General features: G+C 49.7%; 1 protein-coding gene across 1 annotated transcript in view; it reads left to right on the top strand.

Annotated features, from left to right (window-relative positions):
- Nucleotides 1-19,320, top strand: part of LOC137912008 (gamma-aminobutyric acid receptor subunit gamma-3-like) — a 27,796-nt gene extending 8,476 nt beyond the window's left edge. Inside the window, exons 3-9 of the mRNA XM_068756357.1 lie at nucleotides 5,858-5,949; nucleotides 6,217-6,348; nucleotides 9,203-9,285; nucleotides 12,278-12,415; nucleotides 13,543-13,695; nucleotides 15,679-15,875; nucleotides 19,039-19,320. Coding sequence (XP_068612458.1) covers nucleotides 5,858-5,949; nucleotides 6,217-6,348; nucleotides 9,203-9,285; nucleotides 12,278-12,415; nucleotides 13,543-13,695; nucleotides 15,679-15,875; nucleotides 19,039-19,320 — 1,077 coding nt within the window. The remainder of the gene's footprint in view (nucleotides 1-5,857; nucleotides 5,950-6,216; nucleotides 6,349-9,202; nucleotides 9,286-12,277; nucleotides 12,416-13,542; nucleotides 13,696-15,678; nucleotides 15,876-19,038) is intronic.
- Nucleotides 19,321-19,510: the final 190 nt, after the last annotated feature.

Genomic DNA, 19,510 nt, shown 5'->3' with positions numbered 1-19,510 from the left:
GGCATATATGTGAACAGCATCGGGCCGGTGTCCGTCCATGGACATGGTGAGTGTCCCGTCGCCATGCATGAACGCCGCCATTACGCACGCTGCATTCAGAGGTTACGCGGGCGCCAGGGGAGACGGGTGTGGATGTTCAGATCCAATGGATCATCTCAGATGAAGCAAACGAGTTTAATAGGAACGCCTGCTGTGAAAGCCCCGCCCCCTATTGAGTCAGCAGAACGCGTTTCTACTTTCACTTGATTTAGGAACCCGTTCTCACGGAGCCAGCTCGCCGTTTGATGGGTTTTAGAGCAAATCTGTGTCAAAAAGATTTGAGGGGAGAGCTTCTGGAAGATAGCCCCCCCCCCCCACGGCCAATCAGCAGTAACACCGGGCCCGTAGCTGGGCTGAGAGGAGGCTCAGAGAGTTTTAGTTTCTTGTTTAAATGTCGATTGTCTTCACCCCGTCGGCGCCGGTGGAGGCGAACCCCCCCGACGCCCCGGGGGCTGACTGGACTGGAATGAGCCCTGGAAGCGACTTTGATCTCGGCGGAGAGAACCGGCGATTCTTCTAGTCGAGCTTGAACTTGTATTCTTCTAACAAATGAGCACATCCATCGTTCTGCTGTCGTTAGAGCTCCTCCCATCTCTGCGTGTAACGTCCACACGGAGAGGCAGGCCCAACCCCCAGAACCAATCGGATCCATTGCTGGAGACCAAACGTCAAGAACAAAACACATCATCGTTCCTCGTTTGCTGCAGCGGTAATGGCCACTGGCTGGGATGCTGCGATGCTAAATGAAGCTGATGCTAATTTAGGACACACTAAAAAGCGTTAGCGGCATTAAAGTCAGGGAGAGCAGCCGCTGCTGGGACAGGCAGACAAAGATGGACGCACTTTGACGTCTCCTCTGTGTCCCGCCAGTAGATCAACCAGGCACGGACCCATAATGAGGAAAAGGGTTCCACAGGAAAAGGCTTGACGCTTGATTGGTCGGTCCAAATATGGACGTCTCAGGATCAGAGACAACGAGACGAGATTCGGGTTTAATGTGTTTAATTATGCAAAGCTGCTGACAGACTACGTTACCTTAAATATAATGAGCTATTCTTTATTCTGCCATCCACTCTGATTCATAACGTCGTCCAGACTGAGGGGGGGGGGGGGGGGTGATGCCTCCATTACAGACAGCCGGCGACATCCGTCCAGACAAATGTGTTTGTGTGAATAATCTTTGAGGAGGCGTCGACCAGCAAAGACGAAACACTCATGTTTGACAGATGCCATGTTTCAAAGCACCGGTGTGTGTGTGTGTGTGTGCGTGTGTGCGTGCGTGTGTGTGTGTGTGTGTGTGTGTGTGCGTGTGTGTGTGTGTGTGTGTGCGTGCGTGCGTACGTGTGTGTGTGTGTGTGCGTGTGTGTCTATGTGTGTGTGTGTGTGCGTGTGTGTGTGCGTGTGTGTGTGTGTGTGTGTGCGTGTGCGTGTGCGTGTGTGTGTGTGTGCGTGTGTGCGTGTGTGTGTGTGCGTGTGTGTGTGTGTGTGTGTGTGTGTGCGTGTGTGCGTGTGCGTGTGCGTGTGTGTGTGTGTGTGTGCGTGTGTGCGTGCGTGTGTGCGTGTGTGTGTGTGTGTGTGTGTGTCTATGTGTGTGTGTGTGTGTGTGTGTGTGTGCGTGTGTGTGTGCGTGTGCGTGCGTGTGTGTGTGTGTGCTGCATCTTGTGTACACGTGGATACCACCTGTGCAGCTTTCCTTTGTGCTCTTAGCCGGAGCAACAACTTAATAGTCTCGTTGTGGCCCCTCCCTCTCCGGGACGTCTACGCATGCATTAATAAAGCCTCGTTTGATTCAGACTCTGTTTCATGAGGAACCGAGTCGTAATGAAATTAGGGTTGTGATTTGAATCGAAGTCCGGCCGTGCTCTGCTGCGGGGGGCTGCGGGGGGGCTGCGGGGGGCCCTTCAGGGCATTCATTTGAATCACGCAGTGAGAATGAAAGCTGAAAACCTATGCAGAGATATTGAAGGTACAGACTTCCATTGGCTTTATTTACTTACCGACCAGGCTGGGGGGGGGGGGGGGGGGGGGGGGGGTCCACTACTGGAGACTTGATTGTGTAGAAATGTGCATATCTTTGGTGGAGATACGTTAAGCTGCTTCAGGTGGAAGCGTTGTGTAACCATGACATCACCTTAATAGTGACGTGTCTGAATATAATATTGATCCACCAGATTCTGTTTGCACATCCGTCTCCATGACGATTTTTCTTTTGCCTCCTGTCAATCAGTACTTATAACTTATCACTTTGTTGCCCTCTTGAGAAACCAGATCTCTTTCATTCTGCCGTTTCCTTTCTTCCCTCGATCAGAGAAATGCATTAATTAAGTCTAAATTAATGATGAAACGTCCGACTCCACTCCCGGATATTACGGTCAGCAGAGCCGTCTCACCCGCCCACATGAGACGGTGTGAAAAACAACCCAAGCGCTCCTTCAACCCAACATATAAAGTCTCACGCATCATCAAGGAACGATTCTTAGGAATCCGACAGCAAACTACAGGCTATAAATAGAAAGAAAGGGGTTTGTCTATGTTCCGATGTGACTTTCTTTCAGGGGTTGCCTAGCAACTAAAAAGTGCAGCAGGCATTTTTTCTGTTTTGGCCTTGAAGTGTGACACACCTCGTGGGTTGGATCGGTCCCATCGGTCCCGTCGGTCCCATCGGTCCCATCGGTCCCATCGGTCTCGTGGGTCGGATCGGTCCCATCGGTCCCGTCGGTCCCATCGGTCCCGTCGGTCCCATCGGTCCCATCGGTCCATCGGTCCCATCGGTCCCGTCGGTCTCGTGGGTCGGATCGGTCCCATCGGTCCCGTCGGTCCCATCGGTCCCATCGGTCTCGTGGGTCGGATCGGTTCCATCGGTCCATCGGTCCCATCGGTCCCGTCGGTCCCATCGGTCCCATCGGTCCCATCGGTCCCATCGGTCCATCGGTCCCATCGGTCCCATCGGTCCCATCGGTTCCATCGGTCTCGTGGGTTGGATCGGTCCCATCGGTCCCGTCGGTCCCGTCGGTCCCGTCGGTCTCATCGGTCCCGTCGGTTTTTCGTTTACTGCGCTACATTCGCTAACAGCGTCGAGCAACGTCTGAATTCATGTGAAGCGCGGTTTCCTTAAAACAGAGTTGAACGTTTAAAATGCCTCGTTTCCTCAGGCGACGGAAGTTCAACGCCACCCCAGGGCGGTGGTGGAACGGTGGCGCTGGCCTCGAGGACAGCATTGCATTGTGGGTGTTTACTTGGGGAGAATGTGACTGTAAATGTGAATATTGTCTGATGCAGCCCAGACAGACGGAGATTGTGAAATCAAACGCTTCTTCCTCACAAGGAATTTAAAAAAAAACGTAGTCCAGTCACCAGTTCCCAGGGTGTGGAAGGTATAAATACTTCACTGATAAATATTTATACCGACTATGCAGCATCAGTCACATTAGTCAGTGATCTGTGCTTCCGTTGGAGGCAGTATTTAGGACTCACGCCGATTCCTCTTAATCCTTAAGAATTCATTAAGGAAGCCGGTGAAAGAGGTGTGGCTACGACAGCAGGTGTGGAACCAATATCCAATCATATCCCCCGATCGGCCTTTTCCAGGTCAAAGGGCATGGCCCCATTTTGGATCGCCATCGATTTATCCTCTGTCAAAAGTCTTGTGTGGTTTCTGTTTTGGGAGGCTTTTGAAGCGGAGTGTGATTTCTACAGGTAGAAGCTTAAAGGTCAAACCGGCTCGACAAAATTGTGCCGCAAAGTCATTTTGGAACGATTGCGATTAACGCCTTGGCCGGTTGGCGCCTTCTGAGGGGCAGCCGGCTGCTTGTAGACGTCGACATTGAACAAAAGAGTTGATCTGAGGAGCGTTTGTGTGGTTAAAGTCCCACGCCGGGTCCTGAGAGGTAAAAGCGGCCGTAAACGAGACGAGCCTGATTCTGATCAACGCTCCGCTCAAGCGCTTCGCTTCCCGAAACTTTCCCCAGCGAACAACGTTTCTGGTTCAGTGAGTGCAAAGATTACAACGTTGTGTCAGAGGAGGCCTTACTGGAGAGATAGGATATCTGCCCCCCCTCGGGAGACGTGTTTTGGTACACGGATGTGGGAATGGGGCGATGCGGCGGGATAAGGAGGACTTTGTTTGTTTTTGACGCGGTTCAAGCCGGGCTCATTCATTTCATTCCATTCAGCTTCAATAATGGATCTCTTGCTATCAGATTCGGAGCCGTATTTGCATTCCCGAAGACGCCGGCGCCGTCGTGCTGCTCGTTCTCCATCCAGGGCGTCGCCATCACTTCTGTTTCTGCTGATGATGAAGCGGATTAGCAAAACACACAACGCAATGATTCACTTTGGACCACGTGACGGTTCCCTAGCACCCGCCGCAGTGGGGGGGGGGGGGGGGGGTCGTTTATCACATTCTGAATATTTTAAGGCCTGGGATAAAACATTTACAGCCTGAATAATGAACTTCCGGTCTCTTTGTCCGTAGATGTGAGGAATGGAGTCGTTTAACACCCTCCTGCTCTGACTTTGAAGTAGACCCCCCCATGAGAATAATCGAGGCTTCCGTAGTTAATTTCTGTCAGATATCTCCCAACACACGGTTCCACTGTTTTGCATAATGCCATGAATAATGGACCTGCTCCGGCGCCTTGTCTTGTAGGTGTCGTCCTCAAAAGGCCGCGTGGGGGTCGGAGCGCGAGTTAATCTGCACCGGGCGTTACGTTTCCACTTCCAGGTTCGCTGTCAGTCAGCGGCGCCCCCCCATAAGTGTGCAAAGGTCACAAAGAGCGACGGGACTCTCCTGACGGATGCATTAGGAAGGTCGAGCCTGGTCGGTCTGTTTTTAGAAAAGGTCAGGAATGAGTGTTGGGTTAGTGCTCTTCACCGGATGCACTCTAAACGTGTTTAAAAGGCACGGGGAGTTTAAAACCGGGCGTGCATGACAAAATCAGAAAATCAGAATTCTGCTTCTGTCCTTTTCTTTTTAAAGTCAGATCAGCCTCAGAAGATTCCTCTCTTCTCCTGCAGCATATAACGAAGGAACTGTTAACAACGTCTCACCGTCTGACCTTCTCTCTGAAGGGTTTACATCATAGAGGACGGCCGGCTGAAGTACTGACCTTCTGGAGACCCTTGGCGTTCAGGCAAAATGAACTTCTGAATATCCGAACGAGCATTTTACTATTCAAGATTTTATCTTCCAATAAGCACAACTTTTAGTTAATTTGTTTAAAATGTCCAGGAACAATCAATTTAGATAGATACAGTCAGTTTTTACAACGGGAACACGTTTTTTTTTGTCCTGCATACAACCCGACTCCTCCTGAGCCGGTGGTGGAAGAAAGCAAACGGCCCATAAAGCAACAAAAGCGGTCACAAGGCCAATTTAAATAGACGCTCGACGGCAGCCGCACCGCACCAGCGCCTCCAATCAGTCACATGACCTTCTTCCTATTTCTCAGTGCATGAGTGCTAACGGGGCGATATGTCGACAGAAGGGTCAAAATATGGATGTCTCGCCGGGATCGTAGAGAAATGCTGCCGGGCCAAGCGGGTTCATTTATCTGTGGACGGAGCCGAACGTTCAGTCTCTGCCTCCCCACAGAAACACTCTCAGACTCTCCACCAGAGGCCAGACCAAGTCCAGAAAGGGAGTCGATGAGGGCCCCCTTCCAAAGATCATAGTCCTTGTATCACGTGAATGAAGAAATAAAACTTCAAACGGTTCTTTGAGACTCTCGAGGCGACGGCTCCACTCGGGTCTCAAGTCCAGTCGTTGCTGTTATTTTACCAAGTTATACAGACTCTGACTCCGCCTTTCTCTCCTCAGGAGTACCAGATCGATATTATCTTCGCCCAGACCTGGGTGGACACCCGTCTGCGCTTCAACAGCAGCACAATGCCGACGCTAAACCTCAACAGGTGCGCTCGATTCACCTGCGACGCAACCCAAAGCCTGCCGTTGTGTTTGACTCGTGGGATGAACTGCAGCCGACGCTGCTTCCAGTCTCCCGTTCTCGGGTTATTGTGTTTTTCACGGCGCTGCGTTTGTCTCTCTCTGAGGAAGAGGCCAGTAATTGATGGAGCGAATTGATCGGTGTTTGATTATCCTCTCGTTGGGACGTGCAGCTAGCTCGGAGGAATCCACCGGCGACCGTTTCACACCTTGTGTCTCTCTCCTTCAACCAGCAACATGGTCGGCTTAATCTGGCTGCCCGACACCATCTTTAGGAACTCCAAGAACGCCGACTCTCACTGGATAACGACGCCCAATCAGCTGCTCCGGATCAGGAACAACGGAACGATACTTTACACGCTGAGGTAAGAAGGATCCGTAGATTCCTGAGTACTGAGTACTGAGTACTGAGTACTGAGACGGTTTGATGGGTGATCGGGACGCGTGAAGCTCAAACACACTTCCAGTGTGGGAATTCGGTCCGGTTAACCTCCGTATGAAGGGTTATAGAGTAACTCGGTCCGGTTAACCTCCGTATGAAGGGTTATAGAGTAACTCGGTCCGGTTAACCTCCGTATGAAGGGTTATAGAGTAACTCGGTCCGGTTAACCTCCGTATGAAGGGTTATAGAGTAACTCGGTCCGGTTAACCTCCGTATGAAGGGTTATAGAGTAACTCGGTCCGGTTAACCTCCGTACGAAGGGTTATAGAGTAACTCGGTCCGGTTAACCTCCGTACGAAGGGTTATAGAGTAACTCGGTCCGGTTAACCTCCGTACGAAGGGTTATAGAGTAACTCGGTCCGGTTAACCTCCGTACGAAGGGTTATAGAGTAACTCGGTCCGGTTAACCTCCGTACGAAGGGTTATAGAGTAACTCGGTCCGGTTAACCTCCGTACGAAGGGTTATAGAGTAACTCGGTCCGGTTAACCTCCGTATGAAGGGTTATAGAGTAACTCGGTCCGGTTAACCTCCGTATGAAGGGTTATAGAGTAACTCGGTCCGGTTAACCTCCGTATGAAGGGTTATAGAGTAACTCGGTCCGGTTAACCTCCGTATGAAGGGTTATAGAGTAACTCGGTCCGGTTAACCTCCGTACGAAGGGTTATAGAGTAACTCGGTCCGGTTAACCTCCGTACGAAGGGTTATAGAGTAACTCGGTCCGGTTAACCTCCGTACGAAGGGTTATAGAGTAACTCGGTCCGGTTAACCTCCGTACGAAGGGTTATAGAGTAACTCGGTCCGGTTAACCTCCGTACGAAGGGTTATAGAGTAACTCGGTCCGGTTAACCTCCGTACGAAGGGTTATAGAGTAACTCGGTCCGGTTAACCTCCGTACGAAGGGTTATAGAGTAACTCGGTCCGGTTAACCTCCGTACGAAGGGTTATAGAGTAACTCGGTCCGGTTAACCTCCGTACGAAGGGTTATAGAGTAACTCGGTCCGGTTAACCTCCGTACGAAGGGTTATAGAGTAACTCGGTCCGGTTAACCTCCGTACGAAGGGTTATAGAGTAACTCGGTCCGGTTAACCTCCGTACGAAGGGTTATAGAGTAACTCGGTCCGGTTAACCTCCGTACGAAGGGTTATAGAGTAACTCGGTCCGGTTAACCTCCGTACGAAGGGTTATAGAGTAACTCGGTCCGGTTAACCTCCGTACGAAGGGTTATAGAGTAACTCGGTCCGGTTAACCTCCGTACGAAGGGTTATAGAGTAACTCGGTCCGGTTAACCTCCGTACGAAGGGTTATAGAGTAACTCGGTCCGGTTAACCTCCGTACGAAGGGTTATAGAGTAACTCGGTCCGGTTAACCTCCGTACGAAGGGTTATAGAGTAACTCGGTCCGGTTAACCTCCGTACGAAGGGTTATTGAGTAACTCGGTCCGGTTAACCTCCGTACGAAGGGTTATAGAGTAACTCGGTCCGGTTAACCTCCGTGGTCCGGTTAACCTCCGTATGAAGGGTTATAGAGTAACTCGGTCCGGTTAACCTCCGTATGAAGGGTTATTGAGTAACTCGGTCCGGTTAACCTCCGTATGAAGGGTTATAGAGTAACTCGGTCCGGTTAACCTCCGTAAGAAGGGTTATAGAGTAACTCGGTCCGGTTAACCTCCGTATGAAGGGTTATAGAGTAACTCGGTCCGGTTAACCTCCGTACGAAGGGTTATAGAGTAACTCGGTCCGGTTAACCTCCGTACGAAGGGTTATAGAGTAACTCGGTCCGGTTAACCTCCGTACGAAGGGTTATAGAGTAACTCGGTCCGGTTAACCTCCGTACGAAGGGTTATAGAGTAACTCGGTCCGGTTAACCTCCGTACGAAGGGTTATAGAGTAACTCGGTCCGGTTAACCTCCGTACGAAGGGTTATAGAGTAACTCGGTCCGGTTAACCTCCGTATGAAGGGTTATAGAGTAACTCGGTCCGGTTAACCTCCGTATGAAGGGTTATAGAGTAACTCGGTCCGGTTAACCTCCGTATGAAGGGTTATAGAATCCTCGTCCGATACGTCGTGTTGCTTCTAAAGGGAGAGTCCGTAAAGACTTCAGGTCCTTGAGTGGCGAGTAAGGCCGAGAACCACCGAGAAGCAACGCGAGTTTGGATCTTATTTCAGAGCGGCTTTAACAATTCCTCGAGTTTGGATCTCATTTTAGAGCGGCCTTTAACAATTCCTCACAATGATGATGATGATGAATATATTTATTAGATAGAATGTTAGAGTACAAAGACGTTTGCTTGCTCTAAATAGCTCGTTTGGCGTCTGCGTTCCTCTGATGAATCTGAATGATTGTTTCATTAAAAGGACATTAAGTCTCAAAGAGGCATCTGTTTGGGGGGGGGGGGGGGGGCTTTGCTTTGACTGATGGGTCTCCTCGCTGCTTCCTCGACGCCCTCGCCCATATTCGGACTTCCCCCCTCCTGCCATCCCAACAGAAAGCCTTTCTACGACCATTGAAATCTAATTTTCTGTCGACGTGTTTTATCTCTCGACTGGACGACCCCCCCGGCGCGTCGCCTCGTCCAATGACTGCGCCTGTGGTTAGAACCCCGCATGCCTTTGGGCCCTGACCCATAAGGTCATCCAGGCTTGGTTAGGATGGTGATTAAAGCGTCCCGTCTTCCTGCAATCCCAACCACATTCATATCGTGGTGCAAATAATGGCTCTCCAGAATTCTGAATGCCTTTGCCTGAGTCCGTCCGTCTGTCTGTCTCTGCTCTCCAGGATGACCATCAACGCAGAATGCCAGCTGCAGCTCCATAATTTCCCCATGGACGAGCACTCCTGTCCCCTCGTCTTCTCCAGCTGTGAATATTGCCTGCCGCATGCACACACGCCGACAAATGACGACGCACACACGAACACAGCAGCGCCGAAAGGGAGGTGCAGCTTTATGAATGGAGGTCAACGATCGGTACCGATGGCAGCGACGCTCCGCTGTGGAAGGGTGTGGCTGCAGATTCAGAGGGTGGAGACGATGACCTCGGTGCTTTAGGCCACGCGGGGACGGCGCTGCCTCTATTGATGAGCGTTTTCATGATTCCCGTTCAGGTGGATCGGACATCAGAGGGTCTAATGTGGGCTTCACACAGCAGGGCGTCTGATCACGTCACGTGGAAGCGGGTCAGAACCTCAGCGGCAGCACTTTGGGCCATGTGGGATGACATAGAAGTTAAAATAACTACCATCTATTTCATCTGCAGTGCAGGAAAGGCTGGTCTGGGGTCAGTTTACCAAGGAGAGAATGTCATCGGGTTTATAGAAATGTAAGTCCCGTAAAGGTTAGAAAATAACAATAGCTTTCAGACACCCCCCATCAGTGATTAAATGATGACTGCGCTACCTCTTTTGATGGCGCCGGCGTGGACCCTTTAGTTTTGCATCAAGCAGCACCTTTAACGAGTCACGTCTGATTTCAGGTCGCTCAGCTCTCGTCCTCGCCGCAGGAACGCCGTTCATTTAGCTCATCATCATCTGATGGCGGTTTTTGTCAGAGGCCGTTATTAAAACACCTCTCAGCATCAAGGTCGGGTCATTTATTGATCGCTGTGTGGGGGCGTGTCAGGGTACATGGCGAACTGGCTGCTCTAATGTCTCTCATGATTATTCTTAGTTCTTTTCTTCTCAATGACTAGCTGAAGGTTTCACTAACAGTGAATAATAAAAACAGGCTACTAATCAGGAGCGGTGAATGCTAACGACGCCCTCTCTGGAACACCATTTAAAGTTGACCCTATTTAAAACTCAAAACAGTGTTTTTACTGATCCTATGAACGGCTGGCGTTTAATTATCTGAGTGGAACAGAGACGTCACATTTGCTCTGCGTTTGTGCTTATGAACCTCATTTTAAGATTCCCGATTGTCTTTGATGGCGCGTTTATCCATTTAGCAACCCTAAAGACACTTTGGTCAGTGTCTGACATCAAAAAGCTAAACGCTCCAGCAGGCATCCAGGTAGAACCCTCGCCGTTGGCTGCAATCAAGCTCATTTACGGAGATGAGATATCCTGAATATTTTATCTGACACCTGGCTAACCTTCGTTCTTGAGACTCGTGAACGGCTTTATCTTTATTTTTAGTTTATTGACTCGATACTTGGTAAATGCGAAAATGTCCTGACAGCTGGCGAGCTTGGTATAAAAGAAATGAAACGCCTTGATGATGATGACGATGATGATGATGATGATTACAAGCACTTTGGTCTGGAGCATTTATCCACTTCGTCGTGAACACGCCGTGCTGCCATTTCACAGAATCGTTCTCTCTGTACATGCGAATGAATGAATGAATATATTTATTAGATAGGATGTTAGAGTACAAGTACAGTCACACAGTAGCATGTATTACAGTACAAGTACAGTCACACAGTAGCATGCATTACAGTACAAGTACAGTCACACAGTAGCATGTGTTACAGTACAAGTACAGCCACACAGTAGCATGTATCACAGTACAAGTACAGTCACACAGTAGCATGTATCACAGTACAAGTACAGTCACACAGTAGCATGTATTACAGTACAAGTACAGTCACAGTAGCATGTATTACATGCGTCTGAATCTGAGCCGGTAATGATCGCTAACAGCGAACGAGCTGCGTTCCAGATAGAACCTGTTCGACACACGTGGCTGTTTCTCGACGAGGAGCTTCCGTTATAACAGAATGTAGTTTGTAAAACTGAGGAGCTTCCGTTATAACAGAATGTAGTTTGTAAAACTGAGGAGCTTCTCTTTAGCGAGTTGCGGTTAAAAATCGTCTTCCAGTAAAGGACGCTGGATTAGCTGCATCCCGGCGCCCTTGAGACGGCGAGTCATGCGTCGGAGGACGTAATCAGCCCCAAATAAAGGACCGCCATCACTGCCGGGGGGCTTAATGCACTTCCTGAAAGCCCAGCCACACGAACGGTCAATCCTCCGAAGCTGTCAGTCCGAGTTCTCTTCTTCACGGCCTCCATTTCTAAAGCCTCAAAGCATTAACAGTTCGGTAAGAAGAAAAAGATGTAAAAGATGTACAACACCGAATGCTTACTGTTGGGGGGGGGGGGGGGCCGATGTGATGATCACTAGGCCAGAGGTCGTCCCACGTCTGCTCTGCTCCTACGATAGACGGGGAGAATAATTCGGGCTGAGGCCTCGGTGAGTGCCGTTTATAATATCGGGCTGGAACATGTTGCCTCGGGGGGGCTTTTCATGAAATACCACACTCAGTGCTAATAGTGTTTGCAGTACAAATAATAGTACAAACACACCAGGAGAAATATGATGGCATCACACCGGCCGTCCATTAGCGATGTGTATTGCATCTTGATTGCTCTTATTAGTTATAGATAGCGATCCTATAAATGAGCTCATTTACATAATTAGTCTGGGTTCCACTTCGGGCCCCCCCTCCCTTATTAATCCTGTCACTCATTTTTAATGAATCGATTCTCCTTAGTTTGTTTGGTAAATCAGGAAACTTTGACGTTTCATTTCGATGCAACACCTTTCAGTGATTCCTCGCCGATCTGCACGCCACGCCTTCAAGCGGGCCATTCCTCGTCTCGGCGCCACTTTGCCTCTTCATGGGAAATCGGTTTCATTGAAGTGTAACAATAGGCGGGCCAAAGATGTACAGCCTTTAATTTTGCACTATAAAGTATATCAGAGCATTAAAGTTTTATTCTGTTCAAGGGCATCCTAGCGAACCAATCGAAGCATACTGTGTGTGTGTGTGTGTGGGGGGGGGGGGGGGGGTGAATCCTGCACGCTGTAACGGCGCTGCTTCTGTCTTTGCACGCCCCCTTTGTGCTTTCCAGACGGCTACCCGCGAGACGAGATTCTGTACAAGTGGGCCCACAACTCGGTGGCCACTTCGGACCAGAAGTACTGGAGGCTTTACCAGTTTGATTTCATGGGTCTGAGAAACTCCACGGACGTCCTCACGACGACGGCGGGTAAGGAGGAGGCCGATGAGTGTCAAAATAAGACGACCTCGCTGGTGCGTTGCTTTGTGCAGGCTAACGCTAGCCACATGCGCATAAATGTAGTCCTAAAACGACTGCCCTGGGGGGTGGAGCCAAATAGTTACGAATCACCAAGTTTCATGATTCGCTCCTGCCCTCACTGTGGCTATTAGGCCTCTTTGGTTTGAGAGGCAGCTGGAGAAACACCTTCAAGTCATTCTAGCTGCACCTGCACCAGGTGGACACGCTCCTGATCCGTGACCCCCGGAGACAACGGAGGACGCTCCTGTTAGCCCTGCCTTACCTTGGAGATACCTGCATGCGTCTGCTTCGTGGGTCGCGCCCCACTATTTGAGAACCACCGGCTTAGCGTGACCTTTGTGACCTTTGTAGGGGCTGAACGTCGCTTCTGAGTATATCCGAGCTCGGCATCAGAGATTAGTTTTACAAACGGCAGAGAAGGATTCTTGTCCTCGTATTGAAAGCGGATTCTGTCGTTTGTTCTGCGTCTTTGTTTTTCCGTTGGGAAATGTGAACGAGCCTCCTCTTTATATCCGATAGAAAACGCTGATCAATCACCAAAACAAGGTGATTGATCAGCGCCTTCATCCCGGACTCCCATTCTGCTCGTCCTTCTCCATTACTGTTTCTGAAACGTCCTCTTCTCTCCGTCTCCCTTCGTCCTTGTCTTCTTTCCTGGTCTTGCCGTTACCCACATTATCTCGCTTTATAATTATAGACCGCATTCCAAAGTACTAGAAGAAAGAAAAGAAACAGTTTTCTGAGGCTGGTATGACCAACAGTAACAACTTTGTACATTTCAGTGAAGTATATCGACCCTTCGCTGTCTTAATGAAAGTTACTTTTTAATTACTCATGAGCCAGCGTGCTGCTTCAGATAGAAGGTACCGGGGTACCCTCTAGTACCCCCGGGGTCGCCTCGCAGTGCTCAGCTACAAACAACCGTAAGGCTACATGCTAATGGCCGCATGTCAGAATGCACTTCCTCCGGGTCTATCCATGGAAGGGTGGTTGAACTATTAGTGCCCGGTCCGAAGAAGACGACTGACAGACCATTACAGTACGCTGTGCTGAAGGCGTGGCCGCTCTCCCAACAGGCGACTACGTGTTGATGACGGTGTACTTTGACCTCAGCAGACGGATGGGCTACTTCACCATCCAGACCTACATCCCCTGCATCCTGACCGTGGTCCTCTCCTGGGTCTCCTTCTGGATCAAGAGTGACGCCACTCCAGCGAGGACCGCCCTCGGTACACGCCCCCCCATGTACTTGTGTTGGGGACCCATTAGAACCCATCCTGTTTCAGGGGAACCATTTGTTTGGGTGCTTTGTTTTTTTTTGCTTTTGTAACTCACTCCAGTAAGACTAAATTAAATGTACAATATTTCTTTAAGGCGAGTGAGACGCATGTTTGACCATCAGTTTAGCTTCCCGGTGTTAATCTGATTTCTCTTTGCATGAGCTTTGAACCGCTTCCCCCCTCGCTGCATGCTGCATTAGCGCGTTTGCTCACCTGTGGATGACGATGGTCCCTATTTAAGATGGAGTCTTAGGTAAGCAGCCTGAAGTTAGAGCGCTGAGCTGAGGATGGTTCCCGTTCGACCTTGACCTCTGATAGTCTGACGGATCCTGTCGGGGTTAATCCCGCCCAGAGGCTCGGGATGAGCGTGGAGCGACGTTCATGTTCGTATATCGGACACCAATATGAGGTTCTGTACGAACACTCAGAGGTTCTACGCCCAGCTGAGTGTCTTCATGGCGAGCAGGTTGGTCCCCAGCGGCCCCCGACCCAGCTTGCTGTTACATGCACGGGGGGTGTGGCTTCGTATCAAGGCCTCTCGCTCGTGCGTGAAACACCTTTAATCAGGTTAGCTAGATATTTCCATGTGCATTTTAACCTCAATCACCGGCACATTAATTTGAAACCCCCAACATAATTACCGTAAACGAAGACGATGTCGGCACACCTGCAGTCTGCTCTGTTGCTGTGGGGTCAAGTCTAGCCACGCTTTATGGTTCAAGGCAGCTACGCCTTAACGTTTGGCAAGTAATACAATTATCCTCAATGCAAAATGTCAATTTCCCATTCGCCGGCCTTGTCAGCGCGTATTTCTCTCAGCTCTCGTTCTGTTCCACAAAGCAATCAGTCAAGAGAAGGCTCGTCTTCATGGCGGAGAGCAATGGGCTTTGGGGAGACTGTGGTGCTCAGATCACCTTCAGAGAGGGAGCCCCCCATTAATAAGACGTTCCCACAGAATGGATGAAGCGGTAGAATAGCGGTGCACACTGACAAATGAGAAAGAAATGTTGTGTAGAGATCACGCCATTTACGGCGCATCGGGATTCAAATGGTGAGTTTAGCTTATTCATTTATCATGTTCGACTCTTAAGTCTAATGAAAAGTCTCGCCGAGCAGGCCAGACGAGGTGGCCTGAAATAGATGGAACTCGTCTCTATGGAAACCACAGGCGAAAACAGTGGCACGCTCTGGCATAAGAGACAAGTGGGAGACGAGGATGAAAGAGACTGAGCGTGGGGGGGGGGGGGGGCATGAAGGAAAAGGAGGGAAAGCCGGAGAGCTTCTGAGAATGATGTGTGTGTCACGGCGGTGGCTATTGATGCCCCCAGTGGGCAATAATGTCACCGGGTTCATCTCCCTCATTTTAGCCAGCGAACACAATATCCTCCTCTCAGATACCTCGGGGAGGCGTTTGTCCAACATTTATCCGAATCGAGCGTCCCATCCCATTAGAGGAGCCATTTTCAGGTTAGCATCACTTTCACTGCATCCGGAAGCGGCTAACCTCAGCGAGCGACGGGATTGGCTGGTACGGGCGAAGCCGATGCTGGGGGCATTTCCGTCAGTCGTTAGCGCCATCTGATTCCCGTCCTGTCCCGTGTACTACACGCAGGAATATTGCAGGAGTATTGCATGCTGACTGAGCAGCAGCTGCTGTGCTTGTGTTCAGGAATTGCTCTTAATTCTGAAGTGGCTTCACTCCATCATAGAGGCTCCAAGAAATCGATTTCAAACATATAATTATTCCAAGAGAGACGATATCCAGACGAAACTGAATCTGGAATGTTCATCCGAGCATTTTTATTGATCGGTTCCGTTTCACCACTAAGGCAGGACTGATGTGAGACTGGAGACGTTATGAATGGGGATCAATCCACAGCTGCCTGCCGTTGCATCGGTGCGTATTGATAAGGACCTGCTTCGTTGTCTCAGGCATCACCACGGTGCTGACCATGACCACCCTGAGCACGGTGGCCAGGAACTCCCTACCCAGAGTCTCCTACGTGACGGCGATGGATCTGTTCGTCACCGTCTGCTTCCTGTTTGTCGTCGCCGCCATGATCGAGTACGCCATGCTCAACTACTGCTCCCACAGCGCACGCAGACCTCCTGCAAAGCCACAGAGAATGGTGAGTAAGAGCTCGCCTGATACTCATTTGAACAACCTTTGAGCACAGCCGCACAGAACCCGTTCAAAATGATTACTTTGAAGCGACTGTCAATGAGTGCGAAGCTAGGAGACAGAAAAATGAAACCACAAAGAGATTTCAAAACGACAGGAGTAAGATAATCAGCCCAGACCCTCAAAACAGCCTGAAGGAGACGTAAAATGACTACGATGACAAAGGAACTTAAAATATCCACAGAGAGTAATATAACGACTGCAGAGTCACAAAACTCCCACAAAGAGCAGCAAAAACAACCACAAAGAGGGACACGATTAAAACAGAGACCAAAATGCCAACGCAGACTCAAACAACCACAGGGAGATACAGAGGAAGGTACTCAAAGTATCCACAGAGAGTAATATACGACTGCAGCCTCAACACAAGCACAGGGAGATACAGAGGAAGGTACTCAAAATATCCACAGAGAGTAATATACGACTGCAGCCTCAACACAAGCACAGGGAGATACAGAGGAAGGTACTCAAAGTATCCACAGGGAGTAATATACGACTACGGCCTCAACACAAGCACAGGGAGATACAGAGGAAGGTACTCAAAATATCCACAGGGAGTAATATACGACTACGGCCTCAACACAAGCACAGGGAGATACAGAGGAAGGTACTCAAAATATCCACAGAGAGTAATATAACGACTGCAGCCTCAACACAAGCACAGGGAGATACAGAGGAAGGTACTCAAAATATCCACAGAGAGTAATATACGACTGCAGCCTCAACACAAGCACAGGGAGATACAGAGGAAGGTACTCAAAATATCCACAGAGAGTAATATAACGACTGCAGCCTCAACACAAGCACAGGGAGATACAGAGGAAGGTACTCAAAATATCCACAGAGAGTAATATAACGACTGCAGCCTCAACACAAGCACAGGGAGATACAGAGGAAGGTACTCAAAATATCCACAGAGAGTAATATACGACTGCAGCCTCAACACAAGCACAGGGAGATACAGAGGAAGGTACTCAAAATATCCACAGAGAGTAATATACGACTGCAGCCTCAACACAAGCACAGGGAGATACAGAGGAAGGTACTCAAAGTATCCACAGGGAGTAATATACGACTACGGCCTCAACACAAGCACAGGGAGATACAGAGGAAGGTACTCAAAATATCCACAGGGAGTAATATACGACTACGGCCTCAACACAAGCACAGGGAGATACAGAGGAAGGTACTCAAAATATCCACAGAGAGTAATATAACGACTGCAGCCTCAACACAAGCACAGGGAGATACAGAGGAAGGTACTCAAAATATCCACAGAGAGTAATATACGACTGCAGCCTCAACACAAGCACAGGGAGATACAGAGGAAGGTACTCAAAATATCCACAGAGAGTAATATAACGACTGCAGCCTCAACACAAGCACAGGGAGATACAGAGGAAGGTACTCAAAATATCCACAGAGAGTAATATACGACTGCAGCCTCAACACAAGCACAGGGAGATACAGAGGAAGGTACTCAAAGTATCCACAGAGAGTAATATAACGACTGCAGACTCAAACAACCACAGAGAGATACAGAGGAAGGTACTCAAAATATCCACAGGGAGTAATATAACGACTGCAGCCTCAACACAAGCACAGGGAGATACAGAGGAAGGTACTCAAAATATCCACAGAGAGTAATATACGACTACGGCCTCAACACAAGCACAGGGAGATACAGAGGAAGGTACTCAAAATATCCACAGAGAGTAATATACGACTACGGCCTCAACACAAGCACAGGGAGATACAGAGGAAGGTACTCAAAATATCCACAGAGAGTAATATAACGACTGCAGACTCAAACAACCACAGAGAGATACAGAGGAAGGTACTCAAAATATCCACAGGGAGTAATATAACGACTGCAGCCTCAACACAAGCACAGGGAGATACAGAGGAAGGTACTCAAAATATCCACAGAGAGTAATATACGACTACGGCCTCAACACAAGCACAGGGAGATACAGAGGAAGGTACTCAAAATATCCACAGAGAGTAATATACGACTACGGCCTCAACACAAGCACAGGGAGATACACAATTTAAACACGTAAAAACAACGACAACACGTCTGAACGCCGTTTGCGTCTTTGTCTTTGGCTCAGCATTAGCCTTGCGGACGTGATGCTGACTGTGTCCACCGGGTGTCCACAGCGTCCTCCGAGCTTGATGCTCTGGTGGGCGTTCTCAAGGCGGTACCTGCCGTGGATGCTTTAATGGAGGCAGCGCACATCTACGAGGACCCCCCCCCGCTTTGAATTACCCCTCACTGTGGAGGAGTCCTACTTGTGTGTGTCCCAGGGCTAAAAAGGATTCTCTTAAGTTCTGCAGCATTCAGGCTCTTGTATTTTGGCCTTGTCGTCGTGGAGACAGCTTGATATCTCGCCACATACCTGTGGCCCGTTTGTTCCGCCCACTCGGTCAATTCCCTCACCAACTCTTTCTCTCCCCCTCGAGTCTCCGAGTCTTTGGAGTGGAGCAGAAGAAGGGGAGAAGGTGTGAAGTGTTCCCCCTAATGATTTAATACAAACGCCTAAATGTGGCAAACAGATTATGGTTGAATAATGTTCAGAGGTAAAATAGTTAATAAGTTAAAGAGCCGCTGGTGTGTCCTTGCCCTTCTGGCTCCCTCTTTATTGCCTTTGTTCTCCATCGATTCAGAAAACCACCACATCAAAGAGCTCTTTTGTCTTTTCCAATGGAAAGACTTGCGTCCTCACATAACCTGGGAAGACATCTCAGAATGACCTTTCTCAGTCGGTGCTCTGAAAATGTTTCAACGTTAAGGTTAGGCTTTTACAAAAGTGCAGCGGCTCCCAGACGAATGCTCTTTGGTCAAAAGAAAATGCAGTGAATGGCACATCAGAGATCCATTTCCCACATCACAAGCCTTCGTTCAGGAATCAGACACATCAATAAATACATGCAGTGACGATCAATCATGACGATCAATCACGCAGCATCAACCTCTGACGGACCAGGACACAAAGCAGAGCTTTTGAGCAACACATGCGTCAATGAGCAGACGCCTGCAGCGAGCTAAATGAGCTAATGCTAGCACGACAGCTCCTCCCTTCCTCTGTCACTCTCTACCCATGCAGGCCTACTCGTCCTTCAACCTGCCCCACGCCCCGCGGCCCACGATGCCCGTGGGCGACTCCCTGTTCTGGCACGACTACGAAGACAACTGCCTGCACGAGTGCCTGGACGGGAAAGACTGCGCGAGCTTCTTCTGCTGCTACGACGAGTGCAGAGGGGGCGGCTGGAAGGAGGGGCGGGTTCACGTCGACATCCGCGAGCTGGACGCCTACGCGCGGGTCTTTTTCCCCACGTCCTTCCTGCTGTTCAACATCGTCTACTGGGTCAGCTACCTCTACCTCTAGTCGATCGGTGGACCTCGCCCCCCGCAGCGGAGGAGGATGTGCTCGGTTCAAACATACACGTGTGACGGCGGCGTCCTCTGGAATGGACTGACCCAGACATTCTGGGATGGCGCTGCCTTGCTGGACCGAAGCAGCCATAGTGCCTTCATGAGAAAGGGTGCAGCAGAGAGACGCTTCAGAGTTCCCTCCA

The sequence above is a fragment of the Brachionichthys hirsutus genome, chromosome 24 (assembly GCF_040956055.1).
Source record: "Brachionichthys hirsutus isolate HB-005 chromosome 24, CSIRO-AGI_Bhir_v1, whole genome shotgun sequence".
Lineage (NCBI taxonomy): Eukaryota > Metazoa > Chordata > Actinopteri > Lophiiformes > Brachionichthyidae > Brachionichthys > Brachionichthys hirsutus.
The sequence above is the reverse complement of the archived record's forward strand: the minus strand, read 5'-3'. Positions and strand labels throughout refer to the sequence as shown.